This window comes from Pieris napi, chromosome 9 (genome assembly GCF_905475465.1).
Source record: "Pieris napi chromosome 9, ilPieNapi1.2, whole genome shotgun sequence".
In the NCBI taxonomy this organism is placed as follows: Eukaryota; Metazoa; Arthropoda; class Insecta; order Lepidoptera; family Pieridae; genus Pieris; species Pieris napi.
This window is the reverse complement of record NC_062242.1, coordinates 5,295,890-5,320,719: the sequence shown is the minus strand read 5'-3', so window position 1 is coordinate 5,320,719 and position 24,830 is coordinate 5,295,890. Positions and strand designations below refer to the sequence as shown.

Genomic DNA, 24,830 nt, shown 5'->3' with positions numbered 1-24,830 from the left:
ATGCTATTACCTCTGTAATATTACCTTTTCTTGGCTCATACGGCATATTTAAATAGGTTTGTGTATATTTAGGGTAAGTAAATAATATGGACTCAATGGCTTAACGTTGGCATGATAATTTATAGGTCTTTGTTATAGGTTGTTATATTTTAAAATATGTTAGTAGTAGGTTTATATACTTTTTGCTGAAGGTCTAGGGTTATAACGTATCTACACAAACCATGTGAAATATCCCAAAAATGATCCAGTACTTTATATTTAAAAAAGACACCATTTTGTATAAATCATCAGAACAGAACAGTAAAAAAAAACCATTGGTTGTAGCGCCACGACGCGCCTTTTAGTTATGATACTCACATTTATGTTCCTATTTCTTGATAGTTTCAATGTCGTCAACATTTTAGATTTAAAGTATGCCCGTTTCCTCACGATGTTTTTCTTCACCGTATGAGCGGGTGTTAAATGCGCACATAGACATAAAGTTATAGGTGCACGGCCGTGGATCAAATGTACGCCCTGGCGGATGAGAGTCGAAACCATTGCTGTATGAATCTATAGGTTCTAATATTTGCAAAAATACTAATCTTATACATACTCGTAGTTACTTTTCAAATATTTCTTAGTAGAAAACTCGTATAGGCAAGGGCAATGCTTAATTACTAACTAGTAAAATAAAAGCTGATATAATCTAAAAACATCTGAGACCTTATTATTTAGTAAAAATGGTGCAACGTAGCTGTTTGTATGCCTGATGGTGGCCAATTGAAACGAAAACTATAAAGCTATATCATGTAACTTTATATTGTGTGTGAATTACATGTGAAATATCTTTAGTATGCATAAGGTGAAAAAAAAATAGGCACCAGCTACCCTTTCAGTTTGAACTAAGTAAATCGTACCTCCAATTAAGATGCCATGAATCTACCTAGGCTTTTGAAGGTAATTTTATAACAATAATATCAATATCAGATGGTATGGGTATCAGTACCTATTTAGCTCGTTATTTATAGAGAACGCGGTTAAAGAACATATTGTTGTCGCTCCGGAGGTTATCCCGGGATAATCCCTTCTATTGTTAGATATTTTAATGCTTATGCCCTTTATGTGACCGTTCGTATTAAGTCATACGCGGATAATCGCCGTATTATAGAGAGTTAATTTTCCATTGCCAGTAGGGGTAGGGATACCAGCTGCCTGTTTACATACAAATTGGTGACATACTTTACGTGTATATCATTAACTTTGAATATTTCTTAGGAATGCTTTTATTGAATACGGGTTAGAAATTAATTTACATTAGGCCTATATAAAGATGTTATCAAATAAAAGATAACTTGTTTATGGATGAAGCTTCTTGCACTTATTTAAAAGTGAAACTTAACAATTGAACCGAAAATCGATAAACTTACCAACATCTTTCTAATTACATATTTTGATCACAAATGAAAAGAAATAAACCTAAATAAACCTACGCTAAATTTCATATTAAATAAAATTCAAACCAATTACGTGTATGGTCAAATTATATAATATAATAATAAAAATAAGGTAAACCATACGCTGATGGCGTCGTTGTCACGCATCATGGAGTGTGCCAATATTTGCTCGAACAGGACACCGTAGAGACGTTTCCGGTCCATGAAAGTATCGTATTAACTATTTAAACATTGGATTCCAAGTTTTATCGTTGGCAGATGGTCGACACGACTAATTACATCAATTACAGGCAAACAGACGAGCGCTCGGGTTTCTAGTTCCCACCTTTGTCAATATTTGCGTGACTCTACGGCCTACTGGGGGCCATGCTACGCTCAATGCATTACTTTTCATACTTAACTGGGATCTATTTATTGTACAATTGTTTATTTGTTTTTATGGTTACATAATCACAGTTTATTGTGGCTAAAGAGGTAACTAGATATACGTAGTAGGTAAATAATGTATTTAGTTTAGGATCTGAAACAAACAGAGTATATAATAGCTGAATTTGTTTACGTTCGTGTTCATGTATGTATACACATATGAGAAAAAATTAACTTGTCGTTATCCTAATTATTTTAAAATTGTTAGAAGACAAATAAAAAAATAACTAGAAGGTAATAGTAGAAAATAAATATCATAGTAACAGCTATTAGTTAGGAAACTCATTCACTCAGTTAAATATTGTCTCAAGAACCTATATTTTATCAATGTCTATCCATGAAAATGTAGCAGGAAGATTATTATCTTATATCGCGTGGCATCCAATGAACAATCCTTACCCAAAACCTTTGTAGGATATGCTTTTTGTGATTAGAGACTGTTCTTTTTTCTTGGTTCTTTAGCGTCGTTGTAAAACGTTGAGCCTATAGTGGGTGGATCAGAATTATATTGTTAGCGTGGTAAGCTGCAAAAAGGCGAACACGTCACACAAGCCTCAGGCGCAAGTTTCCACAAACGCGACTCAATTCGTTAGATATCAAACTAATCCGTTCACAATTGTCACGTAAAGATCGTATTGTAGCTTTATTCAAGGGTATTACTATTTGTCTGTTTATGTGCACCACCAGCCATGTGAAAGAAATAACCTTGTATCACTTTTGTATACGTTGATGAGTGTCTTTAAGCCCTAGCTTTCTTATTTCACCTAAACATACCTACTTAAAATCTAGAGATACACTAAGGTCATATTAGAATTAGGTCTGACAAAGCTATATCTAATTAATAGATTCTTAATGTAAGTTCTAAATTCTCGTGAAGTAATATTATATTGGTAGACAAATCTATGGGTACCTAGTGGTTTTAAATTGTTAGTTTAAAGAAGTCTGTCCATACCTATAGATACTAATTGTCGTAAATTTTAAGTATACACGTACCTACCTAAGATTTTTTACGCAAATCTTATTTACGTAAAATTTTAGCCAATATTGCTAATAAAACGTTATATTTATAATAATAAAATCAAACTCAATTTGATGTTGTATATAAAATTCCTTAATGTTATACACGTGCAATGCGGAATATACTAAAAATAGATATCAAATATTTTCTATGACTATATTATATAACTCGATCTCTAAAGTTATCAGAGTCGTATGTATGATATTTCCTGAATGTATTTAATACTTGAGTATTTCGTATTACGAGGAGGGGTTACCGGTTGTAAATGTTTGGGAGCGTCGTATTGTCACTTCCATTAAGCTCCGCGAGGGGCGGAGTCCCGCGGTATACGCCCACCGCCCGCCCTGCGTCACAGCTCCCCACACGTCCTCGGCCGCGACACCGGGCCGCTGCTCCGCGATTCACTTACACGATTTACTCGCAATCGCATCACATCTTATTATCCAATAATTATATTAATCGCTTATCGATATCACTATTTAATATCAACCCGTGAGTCACCGAAAAAAGAACGATTAGATATTTAGAATCATAAGGATTTAAAGTGCATTGTGTTAAGTGTAGTATGAGTGTATAATGCAGTGTAAGGAAGGCATATCGTGGGAGCGGTGAGAGTGGCGTGCAGCGTGGCGGAGCGTGAGATGGGCGGGGCGGGCGCATGGGGCCGCGACGCGCCCGCGCTACTGAGCACGGCGCTGCTGCTGGGAGGCGCGGGCGCAGGTTCCCTGGCTGACCGCCCTCCACCGCCGCTCTTCACCATCGACAGCATCCTGGCGCCGCGACCGCCGCCGCAAATACCGCCGCTGCAGCTTCATCACCTTGCTCATACACCCTTCCACAGAGCACACGAGCTTTTCGGTACGTGTAAGTATGATTTGTTATTCTTATTATATTAATTCACATGTTTTTTACCCTTGTATTGTGCTTGTGCACATCGCACTCGCATTCAACAACAACAAACATCTTAAAATATCATTACCTATGCAGTCTACTATTAGAGGAGAGTGACCAAATATGGAATACCATTTTGATTTTTAGGCATAATTTCCACAAGTGTTATAAATAAAAAACTTTTTGTGGTAATTATTAACAATCATATATTTGCACTTTAGTTTGTAATAAGTTTAGGTTTTATTGATTAGTTTAAGGTAAGAAAAAATTTAAGAAACTAAATAAAGATTTAGGTATCTAAATATGGAATAGGTACCCCAAATATGGAATACTATAAACACTATCAAAAATTAACCTTAAAATACACGAGACTCTTTGGAAACTTGGTAAAAATATAGAAAGGTACACAATTTTTTTACAAAAGTCACAAATCCAGGTATCAAACTCTGGCACAGCGCAATCATTACATGCCCAGAGTCCACACATAAGATACTTGATCCATGTTTCCCCATGAGTATCATTCGAAAACAGCACACCACAGAAAATACACTCCGAATCTTCAGATTCTGGAGCTGTATATCCTATCAAGGCATCGGGTTCACTGTCAGTATCAAATAGCATCACCTCCTCATTATCTGATTTAGGCTTAGTCATCTCTTTTGGTTTTTTCCTTTTGATATTTTCTCATTCTTACTTCTTTTTTTTGCCAACACGACAGTTTTCTTTCCCAGTGTAGTAGCTGCGGCTTGTTCTGGAGAAAATTCGTTTTTCTGACATAATCAAAACAAAGTAGATCTTGACACATCAAAGTATTTTCCAGCTTTTAAATAACCCATTTGTTTCTCTCTTACTAATTTTATTACTTCCGCCATATGCTCTGAATCCATTCTTTTCGCTTTGTTTTTGAGTTGACGCCCGCCATTTTGGTAAAACATTTAAAAAAAATATAATTAACAATTTCATCATGTCAGCTGATACTTCAGAGAACCAATTATGGAATAGTCCATAATTGGATACTGTGATCTGTCCATATTTGGATTTTCCAACGATTTCAAAATGACATTCAGATTTTTATATTTAAGAAAGTAATATCATCTAATACCGCTAAAACATACAAAAGAACGTCTAAACGGTCTCTTAAAGCTATAAAATCAATACTGTGTGCACTTTCTTTACGAAAAATACGTATTTTTAACATACCTTAGAAAGTTATGCGGTAGCGACAAAACAAAAAACTGTCACAATGACGAAAGCTCTTGCTCAACTGACATGCGACAACTTGTACGCGTAAACGGGAGTAAGAGGAGACAGAAAATCATTGTTTAATGAGTATGTGAGTTTGCATTTGGGAGAAATAGGGGTATTCCATATTAGGGATACTATCCCATATTTGGTCACTTTCCTCTATTAATCATGATAGGAAACGTCTGAACACGAGGTGACTTTAATTGAACTGTATTTTTAACGATAGCTAAATAACAGTATAGAAAAAGAGATTTAAGTATATTATTTACAATTTTGTTATTCTAAGATGCGGTCCCCTTCCGGGAGAAGGCCTCTTCCAACTTTTACCACCCTATTTTATCCTTTGCGGTCAGTATCCAACTTTTTGCTAGCTACCCTTCCAAATTGCTTACTTTGTAAGTTACTTGGTTTAATATTTCAGTTACCTCATAATTAATAGTTTTTGTTAACGAAATATCTCAATTACAGATGTAAAGTACCAGCTAAGTCGTTAGAATTTTTTTAGAAAAGCTGCTGTGAAATTTAGTCAGTACAGAAAAATATACTACTGTGATAATCAGAATTAAAAGTTAATAAATGACACATATTATACAGGTACATCATATTATCTTAAATCATCATTTAAAACTAAATATACATTAGAAAACATTTTATGTAAGTAAATAAAAAAAATTCCGTCCTAAACATCATAAGCGGTCTTTTCTTTAATAAATAAAATGGTTTGTAATGGCATTAATAGATAAAATAATTATATTTATAGTAAGTTTATTTTTAATATGAAATAATACAATGATCTAGGTATTGTTTTTGGTACCTATATATGCTTAGGTAAAATATAATAAGTAAATACTGTAGATATACTGCAGCGTCTCGTGCACGCACGTTGTAGAAGCAGGTTGTTACCTTAGGTGGAATCTTCACTCGCGTTCGGTGACCGTAGACCTATCTGTAGTGTTGGCAACGCATCTTCAACCATCTTCATGTTATTCGTTATAATGAAATTAATTAATTTTACTAACGTTGAAAGAAAAATAAAAACTAAAATTACAAAATAATAAAATTAAAAAAAAAACATTTTAAAATAGTTCATGTATTTCAAAATGTGCTGAACAATGCAGTTATTTATTAATTAACTGTATGTTTTTCCCCGCGCGACACAAAACATTTTTTTTTAGTTTACTTAAACGTGTACCTAATGTTAGTTGTTGAATTATAGCTTTGCTACGGTACATGCAAGGCGAAGGCGTTTTGTGTTAAAATTATACAATTTAATGTCTATGAACATAAGTTCTGTTCGCCCGTTCATTTATATGCCACCCCAGACCATGCACGAACCGCCTTCAAAAGCAACACGCTCCTCAATGCAACTTTGAGCATATCGCTCCTCACGTCGACGATAGACTTTCGACTGTCGAGATAGATCGAGATTCTTCTGCGACAATCTGCACCATATAAACATGTCCTACACTCGTCTGTGAACAATACGGAGGCCCATTGCTCATCTGTCCAATTTTGGTGATCACGCGCAAATCTTAAGCGAGCTTGTCTGTGAGCTACAGACAATTTTGGACCATTTGCTGGTCTAAAAGGGGTGATATCCCCTTCCTTTAACCTTCTTCTTATTGTTCGTGCACTAACGTTTACTCCACGCACTTCATTTAGCTCTGTTTTGATATTAAATGACGTGATGAAACGATTTCGCAGGGAAGTTGTAACAATTAATCGGTCATAACGACCGGTGGTTGGTCGAGTTCTGCCTGTACCACGTCTCTTTTTGTAAGAACATGTCTCCACAAACCTTCTGTATATTCTAGAAACCGTAGACTGGTTTAAATTTAAATTTCTACCAATCGTTCGTTGATCCAAGCCCTCCCGCACCAATGCTACAATTTGAGCAGCTTGTTCGGGCGAAGTATCCATATTATGGTTCAGAAACTCTCGATGAGTTAAAAAGCTAACCCAACAATTCTGCTGGTAACAATAATTCACTTGTCAAAAGAATAAAAAATCAATAAGAATCAATTTTAAAAAACACGCAGATCTGATACTACCAGTAAATTTTCTTTTCTCGGCTATATTCATTTGTTTTACTGCAGTTCTATTTTTAAATATTGCTTTTTTTAAGATTAAAGGCCAGTCTCTGCATATTTATTTAATCTAAAAAGTTTGCATACTTATTAAAAAAATCATTTCAAAGTAATCCTGAAGTTTGATGCAGTTTATGAGTCCGTCAGTATATACATATATGTAGTTATATATTTTTTAATTATGTCTTTTTTAGTATATTATATGAACTTGAATTTCTTCTTCTTCTTTTTGTAAATTGCATTTTCTTCTTTATTTATCATCCAGCAGCTATTAAGCAATGCACGAATCGCCCATGTCTGTGTTTATGAATGGTGACAAAATTGTCTATGCCCCATCCGGATACTGTCTGTTTGTTTGTATGTTATTGTCTTTACTTTTCGTTTATCCATTTGGATATGTCTTGTTGTAGTTGTCTGGCGGCTGTCGCCCAAGTCGTCGTCTTTGCCTTTTAAATGTATTTGTATTTTTTTGTAATATATTTGTAGAAATGGTGAATATTTTTTATATAAACCACCTAAGTTTTGTCGTGTAGTCTATTTTATATGTCTGTATTTTACGTCTTTCTTTGGTAGTGAAGTCGTAAGTTTTTAGTAGTGGGTACAATAGTGATAGGTACAAGTAATTTGTTATCACAAAAAGTCTTGGTCTTAAAGTTATGTCTATATGTATTGAATGTCAGGAGTATCTGAATAGTATATGTAATGTATGTATGAGCAAACTGCACTAGATTACTAAATATATGAGAGGGTGAGACGTAAGAACCTAACAACCCTATGCATCCCTGAGCCCTACAGTCGTAACCTAACATATAAATAGTGAATATATAAATAAGTACGGGATATCTGCACCAAGAGACCTAAGGTAACAGACGGAGCCCTACGAATAGGATCAAAGGTTCGAGGTGGTGGGATTATCTCAAAGCTACTGGGCAGGCTCACCACGATAATTAAGGGCTTGAAGTAGTCTTCGCCACTTTGAGAGGAAGCGAGAAATGAATAAGACAGAGCAATATTCAAATCTGATTTATTATCTAACGACATTATCTTAAATATGAATTACATACATGATATAGGTATACTATTTACACATACATAATATTATTCTAGTGAGCTGTTGGTGTATTGCGCATCTTCAGCTGTTAAGATTTGGAACACGTGAGCCATATCAGCAGTTGGTCTGCAATGTTTAAATGAAATCTGAACAGTATATATTATGTGTGTGTTGGAAATTAATGATATTTAATTTATAAATAAATATATAATACGAGTAGACTCGGCCAAGCGTTGCTTTGGCTAAGATTTTTGTTATATTACATAGTAGTAAACTATTCAAGAGAAAAGGCAGGAGAACACCAATCCACCATGCTTTTTTGGTGGTTATGCCATTAAATTTTAACTTATGTGAAACGTTGGTAATTATTTTGATAAGGATCAATTAATAGGTACTATTTTAATAAAAAAATAATAATAAAAGGACGCTTATTGTGACGTAACTATAAAAGATAGAGACATGCTGTCGCGACATTTTTTATAGATAGTGATGTGTCCTAAAAAGTTGTAATACAGCATTAATAGTTTTCGCAGCGCACACGATTGAAGGAAGTTTTTTGTTTATTTTTTTACACCTTGGGTTAGATTATTCAAGATTTAGTAAGCATCCCTACTTTTATTTTTTTTGAAATTGAAACATAGTCTATGTCACTCGGGAATAGTGTAGCTTGCCGACGGTGAAAGAATTTTTGAAATCGGTCCAGTAGTTTCGGAGCCTATTCATTTCAAACAAACAAAAAATCAAACCTTTCCTCTTTATAATATGTATTAGTATAGATATAGATTTTTTAATTCGAACTGCTACGCCAAAGTATGTAAATATAATTACTTATACCAAATTTCATACATACCAATGTCTCAAACAAGTTCTCATCTTAATTCTTTTTTAGACAGAAAATTGTTAGCTAGACCGAAAAGTGATAAAGTGGAAATCCCCAGTTCTTTTGGTTATATGAATTTAATGTAAAATTTCTATGCTTTACTTTCTACCTCCTCTGTTATAATAATAAGAACGAAGCCGCATTAATTTGATATTCTTAAAAATTACATATCAAACGGGTTGTTATTTCCGTTTTTTTGTGTTCTGCCCTGCGATTCTGTAACTCACTTCACGAACTCACACAGCGGTTTTCGCATCGGCGGTCTCTCTCAAATCAGTCGTGAAGCAGTCATTTTATGATTTGGCATTCTGATAAACAATAAAGTACAAACTCCCACCTTTTCAGAATGCCAAATCATAAAATGACTGCTTCACGACTGATTTGAGAGCGACCGCCGATGCGAAAACCGCTGTGCGAGTTCGTGAAGTGAGTTACAGAATCGCAGGGCAGCACAGAGACTGATCAAGAGTTCTGACCGCTCTAGGCTAATTATCAGGATGCGCCCTCGCTAGGTGATTTTAAAAACTGCGGCTTTTAGATTTTAAATCAACAGAACTTGCTTGTAGCTGTGTTATAACGATTTGAAACTTTACGAGCACAGAGTTCAAAAGGCATAACATTATTGCAATTTTTAGTTTTTATTTTTCTAAAATTGCTGTTACATACTTCTATTTTGGTTTTTATTTTTTTTCGAGTTTTTAACTGATTTTTTATCTAGTTAAGATACTCAAATTATCCATCTGCTTGTAGATCGAGTTCACAGTTCATTTAGTGTTTTGTCTGGTCTAGTTGAAATATGCAGAGGATGATGCTAGCGAAGACACGATTTCAGCGCCCGCGCCCCCTTAGATCGTCGCGCCCTAGGCTACAGCCTATTTAGCCTAAGGGTTAATCAGGCCCTGGTTCTGCAGTATGGATTTCTCCATCCATGTCTCCCCAGAAACTTTATTTAACTATGTCGCCAACTGTTATTAATATATTAAAATAGATATTAATAAATTATACAATTTCGTCAGGATAAGGAAAGATTGAACTGTTTGGAAACAGTGTAAGGAAAAGCTTCGTAGGCAGTTTCCTCATTATTTCAATGTGTGTAAATTGTATGATTTTGATTGGAACAAAAGTACTTAAAAAATATTTCATAATGTTGATTTATATTCAGTCTTATCTAATTGAAAAATCAACTACATTGAACCCCTTAATCTACAGCTTACACGCGTAAAGTCTACTATTATAACGCTTTTAATCGATTGCTACATAATATTTTATAAAGATCATTGAAGAATTTCACCTTAAAATGATTTATTTTTACAATCCGCTAATAGATCTATTTTATTGAAACCGGTTATACTATTATAAATACTACTACGAGACAGAGAAAGGGTTGTTATTGGTTAACTGCGTTAGAGTTTACACAAAATGTATTCGTGCTTTAGTTTTAGCTTGTAGGTATTACCTTTATAAAGTTAAAAAAAAATATATCTTTCTTATTGAGGTAAAAAGGGTAACCTACATAAAAAAGTTATGATATATAATATAACTTTTATATAAATTTTTATCTATTTTCTCAATTAAGCATACTTTGGAAGTAACCTTACTTGATCGACAACGTTTTTTTGCGACGGGGACAACATCTTATCATGTTTGAAATGCCCATTTATATTTATTTTTCGGTTAATATTACGAACTATTAAATGTCACGATTTGTCTACTCACTTTGCTTAAATACGAAGTAGAAATACTGAGCCCCGGGCGAACCCTCGCGCTACGTTAGGGGGAGACAGGGTTTATCTCAATTAAAGTATTTTCTTCAAGAAAAACACTTTTAAACTTCAAAACATCTCCAGGGCTTTGGATGTTCGCAGCGGGGAAGTAAGAGAAACATTTTATTCTTGCAAAATAAAGGGAATTGAGAAGCCATGTATCTATAGACATCATCTTTGAAGTATACCTATGGCTTCCAAATTCATTAATTTTGACAAATATGTTTGTTTGGAACCATTTTTGAACACGTCTGACTAATGGATCTTACTTACATGTACTATTAAATAGGTATGTAAAAGGCGCATTTTTCTAGCTCAAAAGATTAAGATTATTTATGCTCTACTTCTCCAAGAACTGTAGTCGGATAATGAGTCAAAGGCACTCAGTAAATGGAGGTATCTACTCTGTGATGACGGTCGGCAATTACGACTGTCAAAAAACATAGTAGTATACATGGGTAGGTTTTAGTTTAAGTAATTGAAATGGAGAAGATAAACCTATATTATGTCAATAAACACGTAAACATGTAGGTACGGAAAGTATAACATCGATAGCGCTTAGTGCCGCCGGCGTTGAAAGCTTTCATATTTCTATTCGAAATAATACAACGTAATACCAATATTAAAGGAAATATGCAAAAATATTCAATTCTTATTTACAGCGGTATTTTAAACGCTTGGCGAGGTCCGCCGGGGCTCATGGCTCCAGGAGGGCATTAAGCCGGGATATTCACGCTCCACTCGCCTTCCCGCATGCTAATTCTAATACAGTCTGACGTACGTCTCACCTCGCTTTTTTAAGATTTTATAGTGAGTGATAAGGGAACCTCGAAAATAGAAAAATATTGTCATATTTGAAATGTGCGTTTTTAGACTTTTCTCACTCAATTTTTACAAAGAAAAATAAATAAAATATGATATAGTTGTCAAACTTGACGATCACAAATATCTAAACACTAAAATCTTCAAAAGATTAGCTTGTTATGTGTTGCCCTAGTTATACTAAGTACCAGTGGTTTATGGTGTCAAATTGTGCATATTCGACGTAGAATTTAGACATAATCTAGACATGTATGAAACCAAACGTGCGCAGCATCGAGCTAAATTAAATTATAGAACTTGGTATTTGAGACTTCCGACGGCAACCAACATAATTAGCTCCTTAACGATAATAAAATCATATTGAAAAATATGTCGAATCAAATTTTGTGACGTCAAATTAAATCGTGAGGTTTCACGGTTTTTTCATGCTTATTTGCAGGTGTCAGTAACGCAGTTACGAATGCAAACAATTATGCAAATCTATATGGTGGCTACGCGGCGGCAGCGCTGGCGGGTTTGTCGGGTCCACCTCCAAAACGTAAACGTAGACATAGGACCATCTTTACCGAGGAGCAACTAGAACAACTGGAGAGTACTTTTGACAAGACTCATTATCCTGATGTCGTGTTAAGAGAGCAACTGGCGCTGAGGGTGGACTTGAAAGAAGAAAGAGTTGAGGTACGTACAATGATTATACAAATTCTGAAAACTGAGAAAAAATTAATAAAAGCTTTTCCAATATTTAAGTGTAAAGCGACAGGTAATCAGCATTAAATATAATTGGTGCGCAAGTAGGAAATGCAGCTCAGTCCTAATTAAAACTGTTTTGTGCAAGCACATAGGTACGTATAAAAATTTAAATTTGCAGATTAAATGTTAAAAATGCTTATATTAACTCGTTCAGATATATTTTACAAATCTACTAATAATTACTGAAGACTTTTGTATGTTTCGAAGTAGTTTAAAAATAAACTACGGTACAGAAAGGTTAATAAACAGTAAAAGTAAATAAGTAAACACAAATGACGTGACATTTCTACACGCCAACAAAATGTGGGTGGCCTTACCAAAAAACTGTATTATGTTGAAGTATCTCGTTCAATAGCATAATCTACTAATAGCTTTCTATTTTTTTATCCTAATTTTAAAATCCTCAGTGAAATGATTTTGTCTTAAAATATTTAATTAATAATACAAATAAAAATTAAAATATAAGTAAATTATAGATATTTACTATTAGTTAACGCCAAAAAGATACGAATAAACTGTAAAAAAAATATTGTTTATTGCACTTTTGCACAAAAATATAACGAAAATATAATATTAGGTGCACGTAGAGTTCAGAAAACTAAAGGTATTCTATATAGCTATATAAATAATATTGAGTCACGACTTAAACGGTGATAAACAAGAAAATTGCGTATTTCGGCTACTGACATAACAATTAAACACGTATTAATATAATTTACACGTATACAATAGATTTCTCAGTTTTGAATGTGTATAGTTTTTTTTTTAATCTTATTTATTTTATAAGCCATATAGTTTTTTATTTAATGTAATACAAATTGTCTGTTAAAGTCTATTCCTAAATTTGACATATTTTTGTGGTTATGAGAATTTGAAAGTTAAGCTATTTTTTTTTCATTTTTCTGTGGCTAAGACGTGTGTTAGGGATGTTTGCGAGCTACCGGTGTTCCGTTAAGTGTGTGCTGACCACTCCAGCGCTCTCCAGTCAGCCACCCAGACCGATTCTTTATTTGACTGCCCGCATTTCTTTTACACCTTGTGCAAATTGGTTAACGTACTCATTCGGGGCTTTCGAAATGGTGTCCTGTAACTTCACCTTGAATTAGATTGAATGCGTGGACTTCTCGAACTTTACTGCAAGAATTCAGAATAATTATTATAATAACTATCTTAGAACAAATCATTTATTCATATTGATTCATATGAAAACTCACTTTAGTACGAGTACTGTCATTTACTTCAACTTTATATTGTTTAAAATGCAGGCTATTTTCCGAATATGACAGCATGCAAATATAAGAAGGTAATAAGAATTTATTAAAATTACAAATATTTCAAACTCCCGGGAATCTTTCCATTAAAACCACCAAATGTTTGTACAAAACCGTTCATGATATAACAGAGTTCACAGCAGGTAACAGTAACAAAGTTCAGTTAATTTGTACTTATTTTAATTTCCGAGATAAAGTTAGAATGATTAATTTAATTGACTACATTTTCACTATGGCTTCGCAGGAGTAGGGAGCGGACGACACGTTCTAAGTGTAAACTTTTTATTAAAGAATCCATATAAAACCGAGCAATACAGTTTAGAATGGAGAATTTTACCTCCGGCAAAATAAAAAGGGACCCTCTATAAGAGGCGGGTGAGACGGCGGCGCCGCGAAAATTAATCTGAGTTAATTAAATTTGATTTATTTATGCTAGCCTGAGCCGAAGGCTGCGAAAACGTTAAAAGCACAACAATGCCGCTAATGAGGGTCACTTATAGGGCTTTTTCTTGGATAACGGATTTTTCCCGACTTACGCAACTTGCAACATTGTTTTCTTTTCAAGAAATTTCCTTGTTACGCTGATAACACAATTTTTTAATTTCAAGTTTTTATATTTTGTTTATAATGCAGGTACTTACGTTTAATTAATATATTAAAACCAGCTGGTTTATCTTGGAAATACAAAACAAAACACACATCGTTACCTTTTTATATTTTTAAAAGTATGAATCTAAAAGTATGTAAGTATGAATTTAAAAGTATGTTGAATAATACATACCAATATTCGAGTATTATGTTTCACATATGTAGTGTCCTGTAACAATAATTATTGTAATTTAATAAAAAAAACATACGAAAATAGCGACTAAAAATGTGTTGTTAAAGTAAATTGGCGGTTTCGTTGTTCCCCTGTTATTTACGCAGCGGCAATTGGAAACTGCATTATTAAATCGCTTTTGTTTAGGCATCAAAACACTTGTTCTAAATCGAGTTTTCGTTCGTTTAACTGTTTTGTTTGGCCCAACATATATTATATAAATAAAATATAGAAGTAATTAAACTTTTTAAACTGAAAACAAGAGACGCTTCCTACGTATTACTCTCTCGTAACACTGCCTTGTTTTAGGAAGATTTTTATATATACCTACCCTTCTACCCTACCCCTTGTAGTGACAGCTAAGTCAAGTAATATCCATCCTGCAGGTATGTACAAATAAATGGACCATTTCTTCTTACCACATTTATTAACTTGCCTTGTCCCTTCCACTTCAGTTTCTTAATAGTCGTTCCAATGCAAGAGGCATACATTCTTGCATAGTGGCTAAGATCCTGATTTCTCCATCTATCTTTTTTCGACCATGCTCCTTTCCATTGCATATAGGTTTGTTGCCGAATAAGTGTCCTCTGATAAAATTTTATTCTTGAAATGGTGGCAAAGCTTATTATCTAAATAATTATAAGGCTTTACTCGTAGTAGACGTCATAAGAAGACGGTCAACGTTTCTAATTATGATTATTATCTAAATATCTAGTGATTATTCTTTGGGGATAGAGAAGAATCTACTGATAGTGTAGTCGTGTTGAAAACCGCATTTTAATGGTATCTGGCTTGACTTTTACTTTTGTCTTTGTCATTAAATTCGTTAGACCTCCAGGAATCTTTCAGAATTCATAATTGTTACTTGCTATGAAAATTCTACAACTTCTGTACCTACTACTTTGTTGATTTAGACATTAAAATAATCAATAGGAATCTCTTATATTCTTATTTATTTAAAACAATTACATAAAAGATACACATATTATTTATTTCAGTTTTCTTTTATTAGGTAGGTACAGTAAGAAAACAGATTTTTTATTGTCTACAAAGTTTCGTCCAATTATTCAAGAAAAGTCAAATTATTGATTTTAAGCATTATTCAGGAATATCCGTAAATTTAATTATATCATGGTAATTCACCAAATTCAAAGTTATCCAGAGAGTGCAGAAACCCGTCGATGCTAGGTTACGGATTTATCTTAGAATTATAATATTTTGTTAATGTAGATATTAACGTGAATTTTTAGTAGAAACACATTTATTCCTGTTTTCTTAAGAACTATTTAACAATGTGAAAAAAAAAGCATTAAAAAAAACAAAATCAGTTTAATTTACCGTTTTAACACGGAAAAGCATAGAGAATTTGACGTATAGACACAAGGAATTAATTAAAACTATAGTAATAGCTGCTAGGAAAATTATGAGCTTGCTCGATCATGCACAATGTAAAAAAAAAAACAATTAAAATTGCCCGTTATTTTACTTTATCATTATTGGTATATTCTTCTTTCAAAATAAAGTAAGCTTAAAAGCAAAACACTCATCGTAGATTTGATTTAATCTAAGTATGTGATGTTTTAATTAAAAACAAAGATATGTATTGATCCTACACTATAATTTCAATGGTTGGCTCTAATTAAAAATACAATACAATATAAATTCCTATAAAATCACAAAGTCACCTCTAACATTTGTCTAATTTCGAATTTATTCAATCATGGCGAGTGTTATGGAGTCAAAAACTAATTGAATTATAGCACATTATTTAGCCGAGAGCTGTTACTAGCGATTTTATGAAATATCGTATATATTACGAGTTATTTTGATAAAAATCATTTGGCGTTTTCTTCATTTTTATTCCGCGAAACACTGTATCGTCCGTCTCATCCAACTCGAACTTTGAGTCCTCGTTTGTTTCACTAGTCAGTCGCCCTCGCTCCATTGAAACGAGATATCACATTTATAATATTAGTATAAAGTACGTAATTAGTCAAATTAAAAAAAAAAGATTCCATAAAATTTCATATCAAACCGCGTATAATGTATAGTAATGTAAACTAAAAAGATGCTACTTTATGATTTTATTGAATATATTTTTTTTTTTGCCGCTGTTAGCTGTCAATAAATAGATAAAAGAAACCAACTAATATTAAAAATGGTTAAATATAATAGACGAAAAAACTCGTTCTTATAATTTTTGCTAGCATATATATTTTATATAAAATAACACACAGACAGTGTTATCATTATAGAAATCATTTTTTGAATCGGTTTAGTAGTTATAAAAATTACTCTTTCATACAAATTAAAAAAATATTAGCTTTAAGTTTTTATAATACATATTTATTAATTATGTAATATTGTTCGGCTCTTACAATTACAAATAAATACACTTAGGCCCATGTGAGTAGGTTTGCATACACGGTGCTCCATTTGGTATGGGGCTACTCTTTTCTCGTGGTTCATCACAGATTTATATTTTATTCAATTGTATTGCATATACTACTACGCACCGTTCAAAATGCCCTCGAGTTTGTACTATACGTTTAGATGCGCGACGGTGATTGCGTTTGTCACTAAAGCGGAGACGCGCGGGAGGAATCATAAATTTTGCTAGCTTTGGGCCTGATCTTAATAGGCATAGAAAGCTGATCACCTACATGAAAAAAAGGACAAAGGACCAAGCAAACAAATACAGACATCTAAGACTAACACCGATGGTTAAGCTCACTGGTACTTTTTTTAATAAAGAAGTCAATTGTTTTATCTTTGGTGGCGGTTACTTAGGTTTTTTTTTTAAATTAAATTTATAGTTAATTATAATAACTAAAAAATACGAAACTTTCATTAACATATTTTATATTTAGTCTCCTAAAAACAACCGCGTTTTTACAATAATTATGATTCTAAAATCCATACATCATGCAATAAAACATTAAATACATTTTTAATTTGTTAGCAACAATATTGAAACATAATATGATTTCTCGACAAGCTATAAATTTTAAATACTTATTGCATTTTCTAAGATTCGGTAAAGACAATTTTACAACGTCAATATTAAGTCTTGAATAATGTAAACGGTAAGAGACAGTTATCATTGTTATGTGGTAGACATTTCAACTCTTTGTCTAATTAATAATTAAAGAGACATGTAATCTCGACTTGTCTCGCGGCTCGCGCTGAGCCCGCGGGGCTCTCTGCTCCATGTCAATGTTGATCTTTATTCCAAGCTCTGTCTGATTAAATCTCTGGAGCTTATTCATTTCGTTCAGTGTTTTCATTTGACACTCTTAATTAAATCATAACAAAGCGGTGGTGCGCTTGTAGAAGCTAAATTATAATCTAATTAATTACAGAGAAAACTACATTTTCGTATACTTACATGAAATTGTTTTTAAAAACCTTTACAATTTTAAAAATAATTAAAGCGCAACATACAAGTCGCACTTCCGCTTCTAATTGCGACTCTCATCCCTTTGCTCGTAGATTCGATCTTCAATGGACTTTCCATATGTGTGTATTTATATATATGTACACTCGCTCGCTCGATTACGAAAAATCTGAGGCCCAGACCATAAAAAGGTTGTAGCGCCACTGGTAAAAAACCAGAATAGATACCCTACCCCTAATAGATAACTGAAAAGCATGTGCATTTGTTAGTGAAGAAACTTCTTAATACCTAGTAAAAAAAAAAAATACCTATATTATCAAGTATAGCGAAAACATATTAGCTACAACGGAATGACAAACTAGATATCCAGCAGACATGAAAAAGTAGGCGTGTCGCTCCGCCCAGCGTCGGGAGCTTCCTCATCACGCTGCACAGCCTCCCCCGGGCCCCCAGGACTTATCTCGTAATAGCTACCTATAAAAGTGATACTCGCAATGTGTTACTAAGTAATAAAGAGGCGCCATTTTGTCTTTCACTTCCGCAATAAAGCAATAACGCTTTTATAACTGAGCAGCGATCCGGGATGAAGTGATCAAAGAGTTCTACCCTGCTTCGTTTTCCGCTTGTTAGTCCACATTGTTACGTCAAACGACCTATGACAAATATTTCAATTATTTTTAAGCATTGTTTCATTCTAAATCACACAAATATATTACAGCGTAATAGCAGTATTTATTATCTTTCTTTTGTATAATATGTTAGATACGTCCATTAGGTGTACATTGTTTTATCAATTTGCAATTATTTGATCAAACTTACCATGCTACACAAACTCTACTCTTAACTTCTAGCTGTAAGTTATTTACTCATTTCCGTCACAGATATTAGATACGTATTAATTATCGTATACATGTGTAACGTTATTCAGGTCCTTATATTATAATAGAGTAATTAATAAATTAACAATCCTCTTAGCTCGCAAATTCAAAATACGACTATATTGGAAACGTGGTGAAGCCGCTGGCTAAAGTATCACTTTATTATTTATGGACGCGTTCGCTACGCAATATAAATTATTGTTTTCAAAGTATAACGTTTAGGGGAGAGCGATGTTTGGAAAGCGACCCCCGGGAGCCTTACGCGAATTCACAGCTTAACGAATTTCACTCTTGCCACCAATATATTAAGTCATATTTTGCAAAAGAACTTTCTTGATAAAATACTTTTTCGATTTAAGCCGTGTTCGGGGCTCTATAAAAGCAATCTTTTGACAATTGAATTTCGATTCGGCTGCCGCATTGTGCGTAGATAGGACTTTATGGCAATACACAGGGGCGGTCATGGGTGTTTGCGTGTGGTAATTGATACGAAGTGACAGACACTAGGGGATTCTTTTTCTGCCTCCGGCTGTGGAGAGGAATGATGTTTTGACATTAGCGAAAAGAGATGGGTGTGATTTGAAGTGCCCTTTGTGGAATTATACTCGCGGACGGCATCTTTAATATTGACTAATGCATTTCACTGCTAATGGGGAGTAGCAATACGACAGGTGTGAGAGCTTTGACACGGCTTATAAAAATGTGAGCTAATTTGCAATTCTCGTAATTTCGATTTAATACGTTACGTTTTTGATACAGAGATAGCTCTGAATACCTATTTTAAATTATATATTATAATATATACTCTTAATAATTATTTACAGTAGGACAATATTATAAACGCAAAGGATGGTTTCTTATCCAATTCTAAGCATTTTATTTTAAATTATTAACAGGGTATTTTACTAAGGGCAATTATGAATGGAGGTAGCCAACGTACACGTACCTATATGAATAAATCAAATTGTATATTGTACATCCAAATTACGGCATAAGTTGTATTTTGTGTCACAACTTTAGTAGCGCTAATTAACTAAACAAGTATCTTGGCAGCGAATAGTAAATGTAAATTAAATCGACATTAAAGTATCAAAGGCGGATCAGGCGGTCCATTAATAAATCAGTTCGCTAAAACCGTAATTGTAATCTCAAACAAGGCGAAGGGGGAGCTGTTTGTTCTAACAACATTATTACAATAAGTTTGGGCTCGGTTCGCCGCCGCCACTCTGTGCACATCCTGTGCAATTCACACGCTCTTACTCTACCAATAAGTATACTTACTTTAAATAAGGACACTCGTGATATAGATACGGTTTATTTTTTTTATGTCATAAATTACTTACTTGAAAACGAATAAAAATAACAGTGGCCCTTGCCGTCAGATTTCTGTATGTTACGTGGTAATTTGCTTTTTCTAATAGGCAATTTGGTAATAAGCCTTATATGACCGTAACAGATCAATGATGTTTTTCTGCTCAAAAAGTATATAGCTAAAAATTACTACAATTTTAACCTTATGACTTACTATAGAAATTAAGTCTATTATTAGATACATGATTTCTTTACTCGTCTTTCAGTAGCACACGGGCACTGAATTATATATATTATGTCGCTCTGCGTTGTCACTAATCTTTTGATAAATTTACTTCCCGAGTCTTGATATTGACGTGGTGCAGGCGTCGAGGCGTGGCTCGTATAGCCACAGGCGCTCCGCCCATGTCATCTGCTCGTCTTCCCAAAACACACTCTTCACGCTATTAGTCCATTATAATTGCTGTAACATTAGGGAGAGGGTGCCTAAACCTAACTAGACTTTTTCTAATTTAATTGAATTTGGAAATAACAAATACAATATTTTACAATTAGATATTAGCTTTGTTTCTCAGATCTATCTGCTTGTAATTTTATTCTGACGATTTGCTAACATTTTAAAACTTTAAGTACTATTTATACAAAATCATAATAGGTACATAATGGAATTCCTCGGAGTTCACTACTTAGTAACTTACCTACTTAATAGAACTAAATTATGTCAAGTAGTTAAGGTATCGTCGAAATTAATTTATGATATCCCAAAGTTGATAACGGCTAACGTAGCTAAACTAATAATCCACTATTGAACTTTTACAATAAAGCTTGTTTGACTTTCGTATACCGTATCCCGGGAGCTTTGAAATTATGTAACATGCTGGCTTTGCAGTGCACCGACTACAATAGAATTTGGTAATTTTGCGTTCATATTAAAGCATTTCTGTGCGATATTGATTTTAACATTGAGGAATAGTTGGATCTAATTTTTCATTACCTAAAAAACTATAACTATACAAAACACGTTGCAGAAATATCGAAGAATACTCATGTGCAAAAATAGTTACCGTGAATGGGCTCACGTAATTGAATGCAATTGGAAGATAAAATCACACAATAAAAGAGTTATGTACACAAAAGCGAGCAAACAAAGGCGTAAAACTAATCTTATTGCGGGAGAGGACAATGCAGAGTGGAAATGGAGATATGATCGTAGACGCCCTTAGGTCTGCCGGTGGCAGCGGCCATATTTGCCGCTCGAATGGCCAACAATGCGGCATTCGATGTGCGAAAAGCCCGTCACTCGTTACCGAAAGTTAATAGGGCTTTTGTAGAGCTACCGGCCGACACTTGTAATGCAATTAACTTGAACAATGGAGGCATCGTTGATGAATTGTGCGTTTTCGACGCCTCGCAGAAGACTATAATCTCCATTGTATAAAGATGAATAAAGTAATATAGTTGTTTGACAATTGAGAATAAAACTTTTCTATATTTGAGCTGAAAGCTTTATAGAAATTAAAGAAACTGGCAGTCCTATATTCTTGCATTAACTAATTTAAATCATTACTATGCACACTGATTTTAAACTACTACATTTTTTAGTTGTGTGATATTATTTTAAACTAGAGTAGTAAGAAGTATGTTTAAATTTATGACTTATTTCCTAATAGACATTAAATAATATTACATGTTAACTCGGTAATGAAAACGTATTTATATCTTTTTTTTATTGCATAAAAATATCCCATCCATAATGTTGTGATGGCAGATTGAAATGTAAACGCGGACCACACGCAGTTTTCTACACTTGTACACGCTAAGTCGAGTGGAAGTAGCAACACGCATCCCAGGAAACCTCATTGATGAATACAACAAAAGAGAGTCTATTCACGATACATATTACCAGTTCAGTAGCTTGTCAAATACTTACAAAATTCGGTCCATTCATTGCGGATAACGATAAATAAAATGTATTGATTGACTGTTGTGCACAATAAAATAGTATTGAGTCTTCTCGACACAGATATTAGGCGATATCTTTTGAAATATGCATACAATTTTACACTCGAACAAATTTATGTTGGAACACCTGAGTAATGAAAGCCCAATAGATCTAAAGAGCTGATAGAAACCGGTCTAACAAGACATTTTAAATTAAGAAATTATATTTTATAGAAATAGGTAGGTATTCTATAAAAACAAGGATCATAATATAAAACCTATATAATACAAAATTTTTGCTGTTTCTATTTTTTTTTCATGTAAAATTATCGAAATCTTCAGGGTTTACAAGTAGAGGTACCTAGTAATCCATAACTCCAGTGGGGCCCACACATAGAGACTCTTTCAAATAGGCTGAGCTCTGCAGCATATGCAGTAAAGAAAATCCGACAGTTTACTGATAAGGACACGGCTAAAATTGTGTATCATAGCTACTTTTACAGCGTTATGTCGTACGGTATTCTACTGTGGGGTGCTGCTATAGAGGTTCAATCCATATTTGTGCTGCAGAAGCGAGCTGTTCGGGGTATTTGTTGTGTTTCTCCGAGGGAGTCGGTACGGAATAAGTTTAAGGAATTAAATATTATGACACTATCGGGTCAATATATTCTTGAAGCCTTGTTGTATGTCCAAAAAAATATAAACGATTTTAAAACAAATGGTGACTTTCACCAGTATAATACGCGAAATAGAACTAATTTGAGTGTACGACCAACCAGGCTCCAAAAGATAAACCACTCCTTATATGGAAATTGTATTCGTTTTTACAACAAACTCCCAAGCGAAATTAGAGAATTATCACTAAATAAATTCAAAGCACTCGTTAAACGGAAATTAATCAATAAAGCGTTTTATAAATTTGAGGAATACTTAAATTATCCTAATCCTTGGGATTGATTTGCTCCAGTTCAAACTATTTGTATGACAATACTTGGCGATTAAAAAGAGTGGCAGAAAGTTTCTTGCCAGTTCTCTACGCCCTTGACTTGCGATCTGGTAGTAAATGTAAATTTACAATTAATTTAACTTGTCAATTCAAAAGTGTGCTTGGTTACCCACTTGAATAAAGATATTTTGAGTTTGAGTTAATATTTTTAATATAAATCACACTTAACTAAGTTAATGTGTTTTGCATAGACACGAGAGCATAAGTAAATTTTCTAAAGTAAACTTATATAATTTTATTTTTACTAACTAATATAATTGTTTCAGGTATGGTTTAAAAACCGTCGTGCTAAATGGCGAAAACAAAAGCGAGAAGAACAAGAAAGACTTCGTAAGTTACAAGAAGAGCGGGAGTGCGGCCGTGCATTGGCTCAGCAAAGGGCACACATCTCGTCGCCGCTACGGCCGCCGCCCGCGCCACCTACGCCTAGATCTTATACCGATGAATCTGAGGACTCTGACCTGGAGGTCGCCTAAAGTGAAGTGATAAAAATACAGCACAATCTACCCCATATGTGTCAAATACAATCCTTGCATTTTACGCCGTGAAACTCAGAACGAAACAAATAGTTTTTTTCAAGGTCATGGCATATTTTTATAATTTAACAAAATTAAACTACCTTAACACGAAAGCAAGTCTAACAAACAATAGCTCCTATTTTCACATTGATACCATTCGGTATTATATCAGTAATTTAAAAATGGGAACAAATTTTTAACGCACATGCACCAACTGTATATTAAAAATCTATTTATTTTGGTTTGAGGTTCGGTCGCTAAAAGCAAGTGTTTTTCTGATTCGTGGATATTATCGTTTTCAGGAAATTAATCCCTAGGGAATGGACAGTTTTTGCCTTTACCCTATACATGGATAAGGAATTTTAAAAAAATGCAGTGGACATGAATAAAAAGTGTAGTGCTTAGTGATTTCAAAAACTTGTGTTCCGAAAGTTGCGGTTCGTCGAATATTGTGCATATTTTTTGTAATTTAAGTTGCTGTAGAGAATTTGTAACTTTTATTTACTAAACGTAGGTAAGAAGTAGATATATACATCATTAAGCAGTAAAAATAATTATTTTTATTTATGTAAGGACATGTAAGCATAGGTACTAAATTATACCATTTCTGTATTTTAGTCGTAACCCAGAAATCTGTATGCACTATTTTTATGGTCTCAAAACATTTCAATAAAACTTTCAAGTTTCAGTAGAGTTCATTGTGACAGTTCTACATTTCTACTATGTATCTAAATTTAACTCGTTACATAAATGTTGTTATTTATTAACAATAATATGTTTGATCGCAACAATCAAAACGAGGGGAGTTTTGTAGATTCGCAATGTTTAGTCATTAAATATAACAGATTAGGAACGCAGTTATATTACTAGATATCTAATAAATATTTTAATATAATTTTGTTCAGAATTCTAGTAATCATATAAATCTGGTATAAGATTGACTCATATAATAATAAGCAATAGTGCAATGGAGTTAAATAGTAGGTATATTTTTTACATTATGAAGAGCCAATAACTGATCTGGACTGTTGATCTATGGATAATACTTGAAATGTATCTGAATTTCTCCTGCAAATTGAGGTTCTACACTATAAATATTAAATTACGCATACACACCAGCCTGAGCTCAGAACAAATAGTAAACCTACTTGTTTAACTTCACAGTATTACTACTATTACTATATTACTAGCTAAAATCTTTAACTTTTAGTAGCTTTTTGTAAAGTTGCAATAATAGAATATTCATGTACCTACGTTGTGTACCATAGTATATATAACAAGCAATTAAAGAATAAAGTCGCTTACTCATTCTTCTTTGT

The 24,830-nt window shown here is 33.5% G+C and overlaps 1 protein-coding gene across 2 annotated transcripts; it reads left to right on the top strand.

Moving 5' to 3' along the window:
- Positions 1-3,022: 3,022 nt before the first annotated feature.
- LOC125052721 (homeobox protein goosecoid-like) lies at positions 3,023-24,186 on the top strand. Of its 2 annotated transcripts, none has more exons than XM_047653718.1 (3): positions 3,023-3,738; positions 12,059-12,297; positions 23,260-24,186. In XM_047653718.1, the coding sequence occupies exons 1-3, from the start codon at positions 3,522-3,524 to the stop codon at positions 23,467-23,469; spliced, it is 666 nt and encodes a 221-aa protein (XP_047509674.1). In that variant the 5' UTR covers positions 3,023-3,521; the 3' UTR covers positions 23,470-24,186. The 2 variants fall into 2 exon arrangements, with proteins under 2 accessions (XP_047509674.1, XP_047509673.1); XM_047653717.1 differs by having other exon boundaries at positions 3,023-3,744.
- Positions 24,187-24,830: the final 644 nt, after the last annotated feature.